The 18,856-nt window shown below is 38.0% G+C and overlaps 3 protein-coding genes across 3 annotated transcripts; all 3 read right to left on the reverse strand.

Annotated features, from left to right (window-relative positions):
• On the reverse strand, window positions 1-8,210 carry LOC128531360 (mixed lineage kinase domain-like protein). Its single transcript, XM_053505173.1, has 11 exons — window positions 8,191-8,210; window positions 4,665-5,117; window positions 4,402-4,518; window positions 3,565-3,742; window positions 3,230-3,330; window positions 2,585-2,720; window positions 2,020-2,104; window positions 1,143-1,282; window positions 1,008-1,057; window positions 766-909; window positions 1-527 (listed from the first exon to the last, which is right to left on the reverse strand). Exons 2-11 carry the CDS (start codon window positions 5,110-5,112, stop codon window positions 478-480), a joined length of 1,449 nt encoding a protein of 482 aa, XP_053361148.1. The 5' UTR covers window positions 5,113-5,117; window positions 8,191-8,210; the 3' UTR covers window positions 1-477.
• Window positions 8,211-8,672: 462 nt separating this feature from the next.
• On the reverse strand, window positions 8,673-11,959 carry LOC128531813 (transmembrane emp24 domain-containing protein 6-like). The gene is made up of 4 exons (XM_053505960.1): window positions 11,720-11,959; window positions 11,238-11,364; window positions 10,098-10,252; window positions 8,673-9,170 (listed from the first exon to the last, which is right to left on the reverse strand). Exons 1-4 carry the CDS (start codon window positions 11,924-11,926, stop codon window positions 8,949-8,951), a joined length of 711 nt encoding a protein of 236 aa, XP_053361935.1. The 5' UTR covers window positions 11,927-11,959; the 3' UTR covers window positions 8,673-8,948.
• A 959-nt stretch (window positions 11,960-12,918) lies between these two features.
• On the reverse strand, window positions 12,919-15,674 carry LOC128531812 (transmembrane emp24 domain-containing protein 6-like). Its single transcript, XM_053505959.1, has 4 exons — window positions 15,188-15,674; window positions 13,765-13,891; window positions 13,451-13,599; window positions 12,919-13,291 (listed from the first exon to the last, which is right to left on the reverse strand). The coding sequence occupies exons 1-4, from the start codon at window positions 15,398-15,400 to the stop codon at window positions 13,058-13,060; spliced, it is 723 nt and encodes a 240-aa protein (XP_053361934.1). The 5' UTR covers window positions 15,401-15,674; the 3' UTR covers window positions 12,919-13,057.
• Window positions 15,675-18,856: the final 3,182 nt, after the last annotated feature.

Consider the following 18,856-nt stretch of genomic DNA (forward strand, 5'->3'; position numbering starts at 1 on the left):
ATTAAAATAACATTTTTTTATATTGTTGAAAAAATAAAATAAAATAAAATGAAATTCAAATAATAGAAAATTATAATTGAAGGTTATAACAGCATAACTCCACCCTACTGGTGATTACTGTCCCACAACAGCCAACAGCCTATTGCACAAAAATGTGAGTTTATTCAAATTTTAATTGAATCTACAAATTCATACAATATGTATTAACCCTGAAACAACTGACAGAAATGGTATCAGATGCTGTTACTGAGAACTAAAACTTATACACAAAATAGACATTTGTAAAAATTCGTACTGTTTGATATCATAGACATACTTTTTTATTTTACAAATTTTTACATTTTTAAATAATAATGAAAAATAAGTTTAAATATTGAGTCTAGGCAAGAAACTCAGTGACGTTCTCTGTTTCACATTGTTTCCAAACTGTACACAAAGGACTACACCTGTTGGGACAAATGTGGCTGTGCTTTGGCTTTAGTCCTCATCATACTGCTGTGCTAGTGTGCGTAGCTTGTCCACCAACACTGGAAATTAGAAAACCACAAATAAACATGTTTTTATTCTCTTAACAATTTATGAAATTAAATGGTACATGTACTATCTATACATACTGTGATATACCTCCTATGCATCATAATATCAGCATAGCTACAGACATCACTGTAGTTAACTTATCCTTCAGTAAAGTCTTGCTGGTTCATTAACAGAGTGTACAGTGGGGTTACTGAATATTATTATGTAATTGGTTATATGTGTCAATACCTCCAGCAGAAGGTCTTTGGAATGGCTCAAATGAACGGCAAGCATTAATGAGATCCTTCAGCTGACGCGGACAGTCAGGCGGCAGGGGCTCCATTATCTTCTCCTCACACACCTTTTTATAGATGCTACTAGTGGAATTGCAATCTGTGTATAAAAGCAGGATAAATAAGAGAGGGTGATTAAAGCTCTAAAGTAACATAACGTTCCTAAAATATAGATAGAAAATGTGAACTGCTACATGCCTTTAAAGGGGACTTGCCGTGTTGCGATCTCCCACAGGACGATGCCAAAACTGTGAAGATCACACACAACAGCTATGAGCTACTAAACTGTAAGGTACAATAACCTAATAAGAGTGAGTTTGCCTTCGTATTTACCTGTAGATCTCACAGGCTTTGTCATACTGATGGTTTATGTCTTGCAGCTGCTGTGGAGAAATGTACATCTTCAAGCTGTTCCCCTTCTGCTTACTGTTCTTTAGGGATATTTCTGTCTTTGCCAACTCAAATCCTCCAAGCTTGAAAGACACATATACACACATTTGTCTGATTTTTGTTTTTCATTTACATAATTTACTTATGCTCTGCTCTTACACCTCATCCCAGCCCTAAACTTAACCAAAGCACCAAAAGAAATGCTCGGAGATCTCGGAGACCTGCCAAATGTCCTCACACTGTACAAATGGTCAGATATCCCTTTTCTTGTGGTATAAGACTTAAACACAATGATATATTAGTCCAAACAAACTTTTCTGAAATGCTATTTAAATAGAGGGGAATTCAGGTGATAAGTACACCAGTCAGCTTTAGCATTAGGTTCCCCTTGTGCCACCAAAACAGTGGGTTGCAGGATCGGCGTCCTGTGAGTATCCATCAAATTGGGATCTGGGAGTTTGAGGGCCGTTTTGGTGGCCTTGGGCTGTTTGTCTGCACGGCCTCAAGCATGGGAAGCTGTGGTGCACTGGATGTTCTTGTGCCTTTCTATTATGGCTTGCATTGGCTTTTTTCAGAGAAAAATGTGCTACATTGACTTTACTGTGGGATCGGACCTACTTTAAACCCCACAGGCTTAGATGCTTGGGTGCGCCTGTTACAAGGTTATTAATTGATAATCAATGTTAATCAATTCACCTGGCAGTGTTGCTATGTTATGGCTGATCAGTGTATCTTGGTGATCTTAAATGACCATTGTTATGGTCAAAATACCATTAACCATTTATAACATTTACAGTCTACCAGAACTTGTTGATATTACCTTTACTCGGTAGCCAGCTGCCACTAGAAACTTGCAGCTAGTGATGCAGCCATGTACCTTAAACTTCTCTTCTGACTGATGCAACCTGCAGTGGAAAAAAGACATACAAGCAGTTTACATGGATTCACAACACATATCTTCCACCAGCCATTCATTCATCTAGGAACCTCTTTCTTCCAACTGAGGACCGTGGAGGCCAATGGTGACCAGTTGTTTTTATTCCCATTTTTACGACCGTGGTAGGACTTCCAGTCAACATTCACAAATGCATTCATATACTATGGGCGATTTGGGAATGGCAATTAGTCTAATCTGCATGTCTTTGGACTGTGGCAGGAAACCGACCAAGCACGGGGAGAACATGCAAACTCTCATGCACACAGATGCCTAGGCAGGAATTGAACCCTGACCCAAGGCGACAGTGATAACCACTAAGCCAACAATATCTTGCACCAACAAAAATAAATGGCATGTTTGACTCAAAATAGGCCTTAATTGAAGACATCTGCTTAAAAATCAACAAGACAGAAATGCTGTGTAAATGCTAGTGTTTTAGTTTGATTACCTGTATAATCCTTGTGCTGCATCTAGACACATGTGGATTTTTCTGTCCCAAGGTAACTTACTGGGACCGTCGAGCACCTGTCTTAGATTGCCCTTCTCACAGAACTCCATCACTATGAGGTAGGTTGGTTTTGGCCCTAGAGGATAACATTTAAAAAAAGAGATTTGAAGAGAAATGAGAAAAAAAGAGAAATTAGCTAAAATATTTGTCAGCAAAAGAGCAAACAATTTTCAATAACCTTTATCTAAATTAAGAACTTTAAGACACGGCTGGAGAATTTGACTTCAATGGAATGTGTCATGCATACACTCACTCGCATAATTAGTCTGCCGTCCTGCATATTTTTAGACATTAAAAGGAAAAACCCGGAGAAAATCCCCTGGGAAAATCCTAACCTCCATACAGAGAGTAACCTAACACTAAACCAACTATATGGATCAGGATCAGGATCAAACTGTTGTGAGGTAGCTACACGCTGTGTGACGACCCTCAAGGCAGTGTATATTTTTATTATTGCCAGTAACCATTGGCAGAGAATAAATTTCTCTATGCATTCTGTATTATATTACCTTTCCAAAAAAACTGTAATGCAAGAAAATGCCCTTAAAATCTGATCAGGTTAAAGATGTTATAGTGGTACCTTACCATTCTCATTCTGAACACAGATCCCGAACATCCTCAGGATATGAGGTGACTCAAAGCGTTTCATAGTCTCCACTTCCTTATTAAAAATGCTTCTCACTTGTCTGGGAACAAACAAGAAATACAGTCAGACCGACAGATTCTGAAAGTGCAACTTTGTTAAATAATGGAAATGAATTTTTTTTTTTTTACTTTACTAAGACATGTAATTCTTACTGAACTATGCTCTAAAGCAAGTTTCAAGACATTTTCGCTATCAGTAAAGGTTTAAGTGGTATCTGTAGGCCTGTAGAAAGTTTTTTTTTCTTAAGAGTCTTTCTCATGTAATCATCACCTACTGTGGGCTGGTGTTTACTGGATATGCATATCTCTTGATGGCCACGGTGAACTTGTTATACTCTCCTTTGAACAATTCAGAATTCTCACACTTCATGATTGGCTCGATGGGAAGGTCATAGGTCAATTCCTCAGGTCTGATCTCTCTGATGTCCTGCAGATGAAGGCTGGGTCTTCTCACTGTCAGGGACATTTAAAGTAAATTGTATGGTTTACTAATTCATGAAGGACTGCTTCTTAGGTAACCTCAAATATAGTTCTGTGCAAAAGTGTTGAGCCACCCCTCTTTTCTTTATATTATTCATTTATTTATTTTCTCCACCACTTGTTCAGAGTTGCGAGAAAGTTTTACCATGAAGATGGTCCTAGCCTCGGCTGATGCAGACAGCTGTTCTCTAAGGACTTGTGACTGCAGTCGCTCCATAGTACAAGATTAGAATTTCTTACACTTTTGTACCTGATCCTCCAATAATGAACTGGACTGCATAATATATTGAACATCCAGCCTTCTAACACACAGTATGACTGGAAACAATTCCTGCTATCTGTAATCACCCAAGTTCCTATTAAGCATGGTTCCTCCCATGGTTTCTTCCCATTGCCATCTTCTCGTCTAGCTCATCAGGACAATCTGATCATTTTTATCCATACGTATTTTCTCACTCAAATACGTTTCCCTAATTCTCTCATTTCCCTAATTCTCTTTTGATTCTGTAAATGGTAACACACACACAAAGTCTTTTAGGAAGGCTGGAGAACTATTCCTCAGGACTACATAAAAATAGAAGAAATACTGGCTCTTTTTTACAGTACTGTACATCAGTGATTTAATGACCTACATGATTCCAGTATGCCTTTTATGTCCTGGACATCTTTCTGGGTTTGTTCAACTTTTACATGCACAGCATCCACGCTCACTTTATTGTTTTTGTTGTCATCTGCCAAAGACTGAAGCACTGTTTAGAAAAGAAAAGAAAAAGAAAAACATTTTATAGAACATTGCACCAAGTAAGCTGAGAATGTGAAAAAATTCTCAGCATGTGATTGACAGGACCTGCGATCAATATAGAGATTATTTGTATTGAACTTCTTAAATACATACAATTCTGCAGCTCATCACAGTCATATCGTCTGTCATCTTCATCCTCTTTCGTCCTCTTGTCCTCTTTGAACACTTCTTCCATCCTTTTTCTCTGCTCCACCTGTAGGGCCAGTGATAGCAGTTGGGCTGCATCGTTCAGACGCTCGTTCAAGCTCCCAAACTCCTCGCCGAGGTCAAATGCCTTCACGATGCGTTTCAGACAGCTGGATGAGGCGTATTTTTTCAAAACTTGTTCAGCAGACTCCAAAGTGACTTTAAGCTCTCGTAAGCCCCTCTGTACAAGTTCTGGATTTTTACCCAAACCGTTATGTTTTACCGCATTGACCAGCTCCACCAGAGCAGACACTCGCTGTACCAGACGTCTGCAGCGCTTCTTGTTGGCTTTTACCTCATCGCAAACTGCAGACAATTTCTCTGCTATAGACAGGATTGGGTCTATGATATCCATGGTTGCTACAAGAAAGGGAAACAAAAGAGAGTAAGCAGCAGAAGCATATAGCAGAAGCAATAAGAAGTAGAAATTGTCGTATTTTAGAATTTAAGCTACTTAGTTTTAAACTTGTAACATGGCATTATCAATTCACATAATGTTGGACTGAACAGAGAGCTACATTAGAGCAAGGCACTTAACTGCTCATATGTCTGTGCTTGATTGGGATGACTCTAAACCACTTTTCATTAGGTGAAGAAATAAATGTCATGACATTTAAGAAAAAAAAACCTTTAAAGTATTTTTTTCAAAATCTGGCTTTTTATATATTCCCTGTGTTGGTTCATACAATATAAAATATAAGGGCATTTAATTAAATTTCAATAGAACTTTCAATCTTTACGTACTAGTTGATAGCAGTTTAGTACACTGAGGTATTGTAGTCATGCTATTGGCATGTAGTATTCAGTTAATCTACTATGTAAAGAGAAGTCATTGACTAGTGTTCTGCTATTTCGAACAGAGTGATTCACACCAGACATGTCATGGAGCAGTCCTGTGTCTGATGTTTGAATTCCTAGGATGGTTCTATAAGTAGATGCCTGATAATGTTGCAGACTTTCCCTCTGTGTTTTCCAATTCCACAAATGGATTTCTTGCTTTGCACCTGTTTCAGTTCAGTGCGGTGACCTGGCTAATTATCCTGAGCCTATAGGACATTTGTGTTTCCTTCAGCAGTTTATTAACCTGCTCATTTGTAATGGCTCTGGATTTTCCATTTAAATAAATTATAAACGGTGAACAAATATACAGGGGGCAGACAATAAAACTGAAACGCCTGTAATTCATTAGTATGGTGTAGGGCCTCCTTTTGCGGCCAATACAGTATCAGTTGGTCTTGGGAATGACAGATATAAGTCCTGCACAGTGGCCAGAGGGATTTTGAGCCAGGATTTTGCACCCCAATCCTTCACTGATCCACCCCCATGCTTCACTCTGGGCTTCACTTTGGGGCTTCCCCACACCGTTACTCTCCCGGATGTGGGAAAGACAGTGAGGGTGGACTCATGAGAGAAAAATACATGTTTCACATTGTCCACAGCTCAAGATTTTTGGATGCTGGCACTATTGAAACCAACTTTTGGCATTGGCATGAGTGACCAAAGGTTTGACTATAACAGCTTGGCCTTGTACATTGACCCTGTGGAGCTCCCGCCGAACAGTTTTGTTGGAAACAGGAGAGTTGAGGTGCACATTAATCCTGCAGTTTTATGTTTTTTGGATACAATCCGGGTTAGCACCCGGACATTCATTTCAGACAGGTTTTTCTCACAGTTACTCCTGTTGGATGTGGTTCGTCTTTCTTGGTGTTATGCTGACATTACCCTGGATACCATGGCTCTTGATACATTACAAATACTTGCTGTCTTGGTCACTAATGCACCAGAGAGCACCAATAATTTGTCCTCTTTTGAACTCTGATATGTCCCCCATAATGTTGTGTGCAATGCTCCTACTGGTGGAATGTGCAATCAATGAAGATTGGACATACAGTCTTCAACATAATGCTTTCTTTACTAAATTTAGAACAGTATACGTTTATTTTGCTCTTTGAAATTTAGTAATGTCTGTCACTTTTCAAATTTAGCCATTAAACCTCCAAGACTAAATTGGCCAGTGTTTCAGTTTCATTGTCTAACCTCTGTACATTGGTAAATTATGGTTTTAGAGCTATGGTAACTCTAAAAGTTACACTAGGCCATGATCATTTATTGAGGATATATTCATTTGTTTTGATTATGTTTAATAGTTTTTTTTTTTTTGTTTAATCTGGTTTGTCTGTACTGCTTAATTATACTGAAATGTTACTCAATGTTGTCAAGAAACTCAATGTTTTAGTATAATAAAAAAGATTATGACTAATACTGTATACATTGAAACATTTGTCCAATTAGGTAAAACTTGCAAACAATCTACTTTTACCTGTTTTGGGAATGGCACCAAGTAGACGAGCAGAAGGTGTAGTTTGCTTTGTATGTCATGAAGGTGCCAAATATCACAGAACTAGTAGATCTGTTAAGTTCATATTGAATTTTGCAAAAGTTTGGTTATAAATCCTTCAGTGTATTCACACAATAGTAGAATATGCTAAACATGTATTCCCAAACATGTGCATTTTATTATGAGTACAATGTGTATAATACATATGACTTCACTTTCATTTTCCACACATCCAAAAATCACTGTGGAAGATTAGCACACCCCCAAACAAAATGCTGTGTGTCCTTACTTAGAAAGTCAGATGGTCTTTTTCCATGCATTTGTGTGTGAGAGGAAAAATTCTCATAAAATCTCTGAGTTTGCGTAAACATGCAGAAGCTTTTTACTTATGCGACATTAAAAAGGCAGAAGCCTGGAAGTGAAACTTGCTTAGCGGTGTCGAATCACACCACTTTACTTTTTTACTACACTCAGTATACAACAGTATACGTTTATCCCGCTCTTTGCATTTCAGTAATGTCTGTCACTTTTTTTAAAATCTTGAATAGTTGGAGTTTCTCTAAACCCAGTACAAAGCACTTTTACACAGGATCAACCATGATAATACTTCTATTAAACTAAGAATAAGTGTTTCTCAAAATTCAGAAGCACTTTCATTTTTCATGTTTAAAGGAAAGCACACGGTTTCACAACAGTCATCCTGTATAGAACCAGAACTTAAATACTTTCACATATAAAACACTGCATGACCAACGATGAGTTATTATCAATAAGATATTATTGTTATAGCCATTATCAGTTATGACCTTAAACTCTTACAAGCTACAAAGTAACAACTCTGCCATAGTTTATTCAGCTTAGCCTAAGGCAAAACATGTTTGAACAAGCAGGCACAGGTTAAACTATTCAACTAATTCGTAGCAGCAATCGTTAAAAATGAAAAAGGAAAAAAAAAGTTCGACCTTTTAATTGTCTAAATATAATTACTACAAAAGTGTACATCACTATCAGACAGCAGAAAACAAAAGCCCTATGTGCGGATCTACTAAACACACACAATGAAATGAATTAGAAAAGTTCAGTCACGTTACTCACCAGTGCAAACCACTTCTGGCCTCAATGAACTACAACAGCAGGAAACTCCTGCTTTTAGTGGAATCTAAGCCACGCCTGTTTTCAATGCTGAAGTACAGCCTCTTCTCTAAGTGCTGTGTGTAAACCTCGCCGAGTCTAATGTCCATATTCACCTTCATGTGTAAAAAAAAAAAACCCTAGCCATGAGGCAATACATGTACACATAACTATGCATTTATTTATATATACCCCAAGGGGCAATTTATCATATCCAACTGACATGCTGGCTTGTTTTTGGGAGGTAGGAAGAACCAGAAATTCCGGGGGAAACCCAGACATAAACATGAAAAACGTTCCAGTCTCCATGCAGTCTGTAACCCAAGCTCAGGATTGAGTCACTGTTTACGGTCTCTTAAAAAAAAAAGAAAAAGGAAGTCATAGTTTGTAGACCTTGTAACCACTATCTTTGATGTATAACGCATTATCCCACTTTCATTGTTATTTTTTTATTAGTTTATCCAGCATTGATTTAAAGCTTATCAAAGTTAAACTTGCTGTTTATTTCCCATAGCAACATGACATAAAAAACACATCTACAACATCTACAGTACATTCATACAGTATTACAAGCTCTTAACTGTCAACACTCGGCATTAACAATGCCACAGACTTCAGCAAAGTCTTCTGACCACACAGTTTTCTTCCTTCCTTCCTCTTTCACTGTTATATCATGACACAAAGGAAACAGCATTGTGGTGTCAGCATTCTCTCGCTATCTCTCAGCAACAACGTCGGTTTTCATCCGTCTTGAAGAACTTCTTGAGGAAGAAGAGCTGCAGATATCCAGCCATGATGATGACGAAGCTCTGGAGGACAGACCAGGCATTCACGTAGTAGGACTTGGCCTGAAGCAGGAAGTAATCAGCCCCTCTGCGCATCCGTGCTACGTTATAGAAGCGCCACATGTGCTGGGTTCGAAGGCGTAGCTTATTTGAAATGTCCTGGAAAGAGAAAGGAACGTAGGAATTAAATGCCTGACCTTGAGGGTACGTTCTTCCTCAGCTGGTGTATTACTTATTACAGAGATTTGTCTGATCTGAGACAACATTATTACAACATGACTTTAAATAGATTTGCATTAGATCTTAATGTTGCTGTTATTTACTGTATATAGCTTATTTTATATGTAGCAACCACTTTTATATCCTGCGCTCAGTAAAATATTTATGAACAAGTTAAAATTCAATGGCTGATCATTTTAGTTCTATCTCTAAAATTATCAACTCGGACTCATAAATTATTGTAACCAACATTAACACGATGTAGAGCGAGCACACTGAACATGACTTGAAAAGCAGGGTAATGTAGTCAGGATGTAGCAGTGCAATGCATAACATCATGACGCATAACGTAATGTTCACGTCAAGCATCAGAATGGAGGGAAAAATTTAATCTCAGTGACTTTGACAATTATTGGTCTTAGACAGTCCGGGATGAGGATTTTCAGAAACATCAGATTTTCTATAATTTTTTTCAGATATCAGTCAGCATGAGTTGAAACGGCAGTTGGAAATGATTTGTTAAAGAAATCAGTCAAAGCAGAATGACCCGACTATTTTGAGCTGAGGCAACTCATACAATCACTCTTTACAACTGTAGTCAGCAGACAAGCATTTAAAAATGCACCCCATGCTAAACCTTTAGGCGGTTGAGTTGCAATAGCACAAAACCAAAACAAGAATCTGAGGCTACAGTGACCACGAGCTCACCAAAACTGAGAAGATGAAGATTGAAAATCATTTTGCTGGTGTTGACCTGTATGTATTTTCATTAATTGCACTCTTAATAAACAATGAATTGAATGATGGTATGGTGTTTCTATTAAAGTGGCCAGTAAAGGTTAAGTATGTAACTATTTAATAAGACACCTTAATATTAAAAAGCGTGCTGTTGAAAACCTCTTCATCCATTTCATTTTCCCTCTCAGTCTCAGCCTCCTCTTCGGAGAACACCCCGAAGTTCAGGAAGACTCGCATATCACCGAAATGGTTGTGATAGTTGGCAAAACACATCTTGTAAAAACCTGAGAGGGAAAAGAGCAAGAGGGAGAAAGACAGATAAATAGATAGATAGATAGATAGATAGATAGATAGATAGATAGATAGATAGATAGATAGATAGATACAGTAGATAGAGAGTGAGAAAGAGATAAAAGGAGACAAGAAGTTGTACAAATGTGTATTTATACAGTAGCAACCTTCCCTCATTACACTGCCTTGTTATACATTACTCTTTCACAGCACCGGGAGAAACCTGTTGTAAATCTATTTAGATGACCGTAAATTCCACAGTTTCATTAGATATACAATAAGAAATTCTTTAATAGAAGATCAAGGTCTGGTCGATCTATAGTTTATATAGATTATATAGTTTCTTTTAAACCCTGTTCCATGCCTAGATCAAATGGGAGGGTTGCATCAGAAAGGGCATCTGGCGTAAAACCTCTGCCAAGTTGTGCGCGGATCGGATGGTCTGCTTTGGTGACCCTTTGACGGGAGCATCCGAAAGACTAACAACAACTAAGAGATGTACTTGTGAGATTCAACTGGTTTCTGCTACCTGAGGAGGAGTTTCAGGTTCTCTTAGAGACGCACATGCAGCAACGGTGACTCATAACATAAGGAAACAGGAGGACGAGAAAGTATGTAAAAGCAGGAGAATTTTACATCAGTTTTGCCACATGGAATCCAGCCAGGAACCTAACCAATCACTGTCAACTTGATCTATACGCTTAATACTGTTGCACAGCTCTTCTTCAGTAGATCTTTGATGTACTGAACTGAATTTCTGGTAGGGTTGAAAATATCTGTACATCACAGGGCCTACCACTACACAAGTACCCAGTTGAGGTCCTAGGACATAATCTTAAGGAAAACAATTTAGCGAAACTATAAAGGCTATGATTTCATAGTTGCCATAATTAACATACTCTTATTAAATGCACTTTTCGTCTGCTCTGATTCAGTAAATATGAACTACATTTATGTTATTTAAGAGATTTGCTGTACCTGCTTCCTTTACTTGAAAGTTTATCTGGCCCATAGTGTTATCAGTGTAGGAAAGGAGAATGCCCTTAGGAGAGAAAACAGAAACTGCCACATGTCTGTTTGCAGTCATCCCAGACACCCACTGAACCTGGACACATGGACACGTGGACATCCTGCGTTATCATATAACTGTATCATAAAGAGTTTCAAACCGAGTTATTTCAAGATTTTAGGTTAAATTAAATATAAATATCTGTAAAAGCCTAGGGTTCAGACATTCTTGGCTGTTTTGTAGAAGGTAAAGAAACACATTAGATAAGTCAGGAGAAGAAAAGATAAGCAAAATGAAAACCAAGGCAAGGTCACTTCACTACATAGTTCACTCTAAAAACTGCCAGATTTACTTTTAAGTAAAAAAATCTACAATCATACCCTAAAGTCAAAGATGATCAACTCATTCTTAATAACAAAGAAGCAAATTCCAAGCCTGAGATCAAACTCACCATGTAAGTCAGGTAAAAGCGCCTGTCCTGATGAGCAAAGTGCCAGTAACACTGTGACTCCATACCAGACAGCAGAAGAGCAAAGTCATAGTGATCTGCTGCATGAAAGAACTCATAACCTCCGTCTCCTGGATCTGAGACACTTTCGCCCAACTGTCCCGAAATATTAAAGATAAGAAGGACTACAGTGCAAAGTATGAAGCGCATGTCTCCGACTCTTACCGAACACCTACACACAGCCCTGGCTTCTGTTCAAGGGCATATACTGTAGGGCAGCACTTGATAAATATACTATGCAGAGCTTCTGGGCAGCTACTTAAGAATGTCCTCAAAGTGTTGTTTAAAAAACAGATATTCAATGTAATGGACTTTAATTACAGCTACTGTATGTGTAAACCTTTGCAATTCTCAAGCTGTTTAAATGACAAAAAGAACAATGAACATCTTTTTCAATGTACAGTATCTAACAATTTAAACATTTATTTTACATTTATATTTACTTTGTTCTACCAATTGGATCTGGGATCCAATCCTGATTTAAAGGAGATTTCAGTCTGGTGTATAACAAAATATGCCAATTTATCATTCATTCATTCATTTGTTCATTAATCTTGATTATGACTACAAGTTTATCTACTCCTGACTTTTACAATAATATGAGATTCTTCCTTAAACCCATGCCACAGGTTTAGGAGCACACAGTTACTTAGATTGCAGTTCTTTTCACTGGAACTGAGAGGCCCAAACCTGTTCCAGCATGACAATGCCCCAGGGCGCAAAGCGAGCTTCATGAAGACATTGATTTCTAAGGGTGAAGCGGAAGAACTTGAGTCCTGACCTCAACCCCACTGAACACAAATGGGACACTGTAACAAAAAAACTAGTGGGATGCCTTCAGCGAAAAGTAATGGTTATCATAAAAGCAACAGAGGAAATAAATCTAGAATGGAATCTTTAATGTGCGCAAACATTCGAGCGATTTGTGTATTAAAAAAAATTAAGGTAAGGTATCCCCTTTCACCTCACTGAGCGGATAGCTTTCAGCTTGATATCTTAAAATAACAGATCTCTAATATAAAACCTTATAATGCCTAAGTCTTAACATCCAAAATATAACACAATGTCTTGTCAGTTTAAAGAAAATTTCTTCTTTAATTTGTTCTTTCAACTGTAGAAAGAGAAAAATAGAAGCACAGGAAACTAGAGAGCACTAGAGAGCTTTATTCACTATTGACACTGATAGAAAAGCACAGGAAGAGGTACAGTAGGAAAAAACATTTCTTTTCATAAGCCTAATCATGTCTTTTATGTCTTCAGACATTATTTGTAAAGAGCAGATCAACAGCGTGGTTTTTCGGTCTCTGTGGTCTGCTTGGTGTTGAAAAGCCTTTTAAGGAAGTAGAGCTGCAGGTATCCAGCCAGGATAATGACGAGGCTGAGCACAGTCGACCAAGTGCTGACATAGTTTAAGTTGGATAGCAGCAGGTAGTAATCAGCTGCTTTTCTCATGCGCCCGACAGCATAGTAGCGCCACATGTGGAACACAGACGACTGGAGCTTATTGGAGCTGTCCTGCACAGACATTCAGCATGGTTTCATTAAAAAGCATGGAAAACTCAGGTGTTTGCACAGTTCAGTGTTTGAATTGTATTTAAGAACCATACACAACAAATAAATGTTACTGTATATGGTATATTAGATATTGCATGTGCGGTTTCAAGATTATCTTACATCAATAGTGTCAAGTGTGCTATTCAGTTGTTTCATATTTTCGTCTTCGTTGGAATCCCCTGAATCCTGATAGTACACACCAAAGTTCATGAAGACCTGCATGCTGCCAAAACGGTTGTGGAAGTTGCTAAAGCACATCTGATAAAAGCCTGGGGAAGATATTAATATGTTGAAATTCATGTGCAGAAAAGTGTGTAGTTACTATATGGTGAAAATAGCAAAACTGTCGAATTAAAGAACAAAAGGAGAAATTAAATGACATACTATATTACACTGAATTTCAGATAGACAATAGGTAATTTAAAATAAGTCACCAGTCTCTTTAGCATTGAAGGCAATCTCCCCAGTGACATCATCTGCTGTGCCCACAATAAGGCCACTTGGAGCGTTCACAGTGACTGACAGATGTCTGTTAGCACCCACACCTGTCACCCACTGAACCTGAGCACACACATTACAAACAGGGCTTATCCACTGACATGTACTTATAATAGCTTAGATAATAGACATAATACTTTGGATAAAATGAAAATCTATATGCATATACAGTACTGGACAAAAGTCTTGCGCCATCCCTCTTCATATTGAATTTAATTATATTATGTAAATGAAATTAAATGAATATGAGCAAATGTTTTATAGTAACAGGCTGCAAAGTGCTTAAAGATCCAATTCAATTATTTTTTATTAATAACTTTAGCAGAAACCTCACTTCCACTCTGTTCCAACCCCTCAGCGTTCACCATCACCAGTATACTGTAACAATCACCGGCCTGTTCATGTGTCATCACCTGCACCTGGTTCTCACTGGTTTATGCCTTAAGTTAGATGTACAGTATTTGCTCTGCAAATTTTTGTGTTTTCTTAGTGCATCTGATTTAATTCATCAACTAATTAACTAATTAACATTCTTTTCAGAATTTAAGTGGGTGAGATAGAGCGGTTCTATTATCAATGGTAAAAATACACAATTATATAATGCAAATTTAAAACTGCAGCTAATACACTTTAAACCTCTTTGGGTTTAGGATGCCATGGATATTACACAATCTCTTTTAGATGTTCGTAGACAGTTTTACACAATACAGCAACCAGTAATTGCAGTTATGTCCTTTGTCTTCACCTATGGTTTTATGGTAGCACTAAACATTCTGAACTGCCTTGTTATATTCACAACTGATAATATACATTATATTTCCAAATTCTTCCTTTTCAAAATGCCGAGGCTACCTTAAAAGAATACATATATATATATATATATCATTAGTAAATACTGTTTTATAAAAACAGACATATTGCACAAACTTTTATTAACATTCCAAAGTCTTATCATTATTATTGCATCTATCAATTATCTAGAAACATATTGTAGTTCATACTGTATGTATACATGTTAGAGATGTTATAGATGGAAATTAGGTTAAAATTACTAAAATGTTCCTTTAATTAAGTCATCTGGATATACGTTCTGCACATTCTGGGCTTTCATAGGGAAAGGCCATATGGTGGTTAAACCTGTTCTGGTTCAAAACAGGTCTAGTTCATCTTAAATTACTTTTCATAACATTTTTTGCTTCTCATTTTGAAACCTTATGTTTGTACCAACAATTGCATACCTACAATTGATTACAAATAAATAAATAAATAAAAAATCAGTTCCAGTTTTAGCAATGGTGCTGCATGTCCCTATCAGCAAGAATCCAGAAAATATATTTTAAAAATTCATCAACATATTACCATGAAATTGAGATAAAAGTATTCGCCATGGTGTGAAAAATGCCAGAAGCACTCCGCGTCTGAGGCAGGCAGCACAATGGCAAAGTCATACTGGTCCGCTCCCCAGAACAGCTCCTGGTCACTCACTTCAGACTGCAGATCCTTTTTCGCTTTCCCACAATTCCATCCTAATATCAGAAACAAATAGACAAATTCAATACCCTTCCCTAACATTATAAATCTATATAGAGTGTATCCACTGACTGGTTTATTCAGTGTAAAAGCTGAGTTTCTAATGTGTCCTTGGAACCGTAGCAGATTATTAACCCTGACGTTTGAACCTGAGAAATGTGCGAGTGGGAATCTGTACGTCCGGTCACAGGTGCTGATGAGATCTCCCTCCAAGCTGCATTTTAAAGTGTTTTAATACACTCTTATTACTCTGAATGTTTAGACCCTGAAATTAGGATATTGAATTGTGTGCAGGGTTCACTCCACAACCTGGTTTAACTACAAAAGCTGGTGGGCTTTATTTAATCTATTTTTAATTAATTTATATATATATATATATATATATATATATATATATATATATATATATATATATATACTGTGCGTCCAGGAGACACGGTGGAAAGGTAGCAAGGCTAGAAGCTTAGGATCAGGGTTCAAATTGTTTTACCATGGTGTGGATAGGAAAAAGATGGAGTAGGAGTTATCCTAAAAGAGGAGTTTGTTACGAATGTTCTAGAGGTGAAAAAAGTATCAGACAGGGGTAATGAGTATGAAGCTGGATATTAAAGGGGTGATGTTAAATGTTGTTAGTGGCTATGCCCCACAGGTAGGATGTGAGTTAGAAGAGAAGGAGACATTTTGGAGTGAGTTAGATGAAGTGATGCAGAGCATCCCCAGAGGTGAGAGAGTGGTGATTGGTGCAGACTTTAATGGACATGTTGGGAAAGGGAACAGAGTTGATAAAAATGTGATGGGCAGGTTTGGTCTTCAGGACATGAATGTAGAAGGACAGATGGTGGTGGACTTTGCAAAGAGGATGGAAATGGCAATAGTAAATACTTTCTTCCAGAAAAGGCAGGAACATAGGGTGACATATAAAAGTGGAGGCAGAAGCACTCAGGTGGACTACATCTTGTGTCGACGTTGTAATCTGAAGGAGATTGCAAAGTGTCTGTAGGGGAACGTGTAGCCAAACAACACAGAATGGTGGTGTGTAAAATAACCCTGGTGGTGAGGAAGGTAAAGAGAACAAAGGCAGAACAGAGGACAAAGTGGTGGAAGCTGAGAAAGGAAGAATGTTGTGTAGTCTTCAGGGAGAAGTTAAAACAGGCTATGTGTGGTCAGGAGGTGCTTTCAGTTGACTGGACAACTACAGCCAATGTGATCAGGGAGACAGGTAGGAGGGTTGTGGGTGTATCATCAGGTAAGGCAAAAGTGGAGAAGGAGACTTGGTGGTGGAATGAGGACGTCCAGGAGTGTATACAGGGAAAGAGGCTAGCTAAGAAGAAGTGGGACTCTGAGAGGACTGAAGAGAGTAGACAGGAGTACAGGGAAATGTAGCGTAAGATGAAGGTAGAGGGCAGAAGTGAGCATTTGTGAGCAGCAATATGGTTTCATGCCTAGAAAGAGTACTGTACATCAGATGCAGTATTTGCTTTGAGGATGCTGGCGGAGAAGTACCGAGAAGGTAATAAAGAGTTGCATTGTGTCTTTGTAGAGAAGGCGTACGACAGGGTGCCGATAGAGGAGCTGTGGTGTTGTATAAGGAAGTCTGGAGTGGCAGAGAAGTATGTTAGAGTGGTGCAGGACATGTATGAGAGCTATAAGACAGTGGTGAGATGTGCTGTAGGTGTGACAGAAGAGTTCAAGGTGGAGGTGGGACTGCATCAAGGATCGCTCTAAGCCCCTTTTTGTTTGCTCTGTTGATGGACAGGATGACAGATGAGTATAGACAGGAGTCTCCATGGACTATGATGTTTGCAGATGACATTTTGCTTTGTAGCGAGAGCAGAAAAAGTTGGAAGAAAATTTTGGAGAGGTGGAGGTATGCTCTGAAAAGCGGAGGAATGAAGGTTAGCTGCAGCAAGACGGAATACATGTGGGTGAATGAGAGGGACCCAAGAGGAACGGTGAGGATACAGGGAGCAGAGGTAAAAAAGGTGCAGGACTTTAAGTACTTAGGGTCAACGGTCCAGAGCAACGGAGAGTGTGGAAAGGAGGTGAAGAGGCGGGTACAGGCAGGTTGGAATGGGTGGAGAAAAGTGTCAGGTGTGTTGTGCGATAAAAGAGTATCAGCGAGAATGAAAGGAAAGGTGTACAGGACAGTGGTGAGACCAGCAATGCTCTATGGCTTAGAGACAGTGGCACTGAAGAAAAGACAGGAGGCAGAGTTAGAGGTAGCAGAGCTGAAAATGTTGAGGTTCTCCTTGGGAGTGACAAGGATGGATAGGATCAAGAATGAGTTAATCAGAGGGACAACCCATGTTAGATGTTTTGGAGATAAAGTCAGAGAGGCCAGATTGAGGTGGTTTGGACATGTTCAGAGGAGAGATGGTGAATATATCGGTAGAAGGATGCTGAGGTTGGAACTGCCAGTCAGGAGGTCTAGAGGAAGACCAAAGAGGAGATTTATGGATGCAGTGAGAGATGACATGAAGTTGGTGTGAGAGAAGAGGATGCAGAGGATAGGGTTAGGTGGAGGCACTTGATTCGCTGTGGCGACCCCTGAAAGGGAACAGCTGAAAGACAAAGAAGACATTCACAGTCATACACAGTACGATATGCAGTGAAATGCTTACACGCCTGTGACCTTAAATTTTTTTTTAAACAATTAACAAGAAATAAGAAAGAGAAATAGAAAGAGAAATAAATAGCTGAACTATAAGAAAGTAGAACAAAATATAAAAATGTTTAAAAATATATAAGAAATATAAAACCTATCTGTACAAAAGAAAAAATAAATTTAAATGCAAATAAAAAGTGGAAATGAATGGAAATGCCCCGAAAGTGTGCACATGTGCAATGTGTGTGCAAATGTGCTATGTACATGATTGTCCGGTCTACAGTGTACTGGGCAGGTGCACATGTGCTATGTCATATCAAATATGTAAATTCATTTTCTATAACAGCACTTCTGACAATAATGTTAGCTGTATTTTAAATCACAGTTTAATACTGTATTAATGTGTTCATTCTGATAAATTGTTGTTCTTACAATAGCAATTACAGTAATTCACAAGAATTTGTATTGCAGTGCACCATGTAAACTATGTATAACAATAAAAAGATTTGATGTGATGGAATATAACAAAGAAAAAAGTCTATTTGTTTATATGATTAATATTTCTGAACATTTATAGTTAATGTGCTTAAGGTACACACAAAGCTTTCCTAACAGGTATTTTTACATTTATTTATTTATAATTCTGTTCCTGCAACACAATGTCTCAACATATCTTTTATCATATTGGTGATTTTGATTATCTTAACCATATTGTTACTAAATTATTTCAGTTAAATTACATTTTCTTACTGATATGACACGACCCTTACTAGTGTTCTATTGAGCATAACTGTAATATTTTATGAGTAATAAAATTACTTTATGAACAACTTCAGCAATATTTTAGTTTGTAAGTAAGCTGTTATCTAAAGGAATTTTAGATCAGGCTTAAA

Source organism: Clarias gariepinus, chromosome 10, assembly GCF_024256425.1.
Source record: "Clarias gariepinus isolate MV-2021 ecotype Netherlands chromosome 10, CGAR_prim_01v2, whole genome shotgun sequence".
Classification (NCBI taxonomy): Eukaryota; Metazoa; Chordata; class Actinopteri; order Siluriformes; family Clariidae; genus Clarias; species Clarias gariepinus.

Bases quoted from the DNA above. Each gene is read 5' to 3' on its own strand.
- LOC128531360 (XM_053505173.1), bottom strand. From the start codon at position 5,112: ATGGATATCATAGACCCAATCCTGTCTATAGCAGAGAAATTGTCTGCA. The intron at 3,331-3,564 runs GTAGGTGATGAT...GTTTGTTCCCAG, and splicing joins CCAGTAAACACCAGCCCACA to ACAAGTGAGAAGCATTTTTA. The intron at 1,283-2,019 runs GTAATATCAACA...GTGTCTTTCAAG, and splicing joins CAGCTGGCTACCGAGTAAAG to CTTGGAGGATTTGAGTTGGC.
- LOC128531813 (XM_053505960.1), bottom strand. From the start codon at position 11,926: ATGCGCTTCATACTTTGCACTGTAGTCCTTCTTATCTTTAATATTTCG. The intron at 10,253-11,237 runs GTACAGCAAATC...TTTCCCTCTCAG, and splicing joins CTTTCAAGTAAAGGAAGCAG to GTTTTTACAAGATGTGTTTT. The intron at 9,171-10,097 runs GTGTCTTATTAA...TTCTCTTTCCAG, and splicing joins GCACGCTTTTTAATATTAAG to GACATTTCAAATAAGCTACG.
- LOC128531812 (XM_053505959.1), bottom strand. From the start codon at position 15,400: ATGTTAGGGAAGGGTATTGAATTTGTCTATTTGTTTCTGATATTAGGA. The intron at 13,600-13,764 runs GTGACTTATTTT...TATCTTCCCCAG, and splicing joins CTTCAATGCTAAAGAGACTG to GCTTTTATCAGATGTGCTTT. The intron at 13,292-13,450 runs GTAAGATAATCT...ATGTCTGTGCAG, and splicing joins GCACACTTGACACTATTGAT to GACAGCTCCAATAAGCTCCA.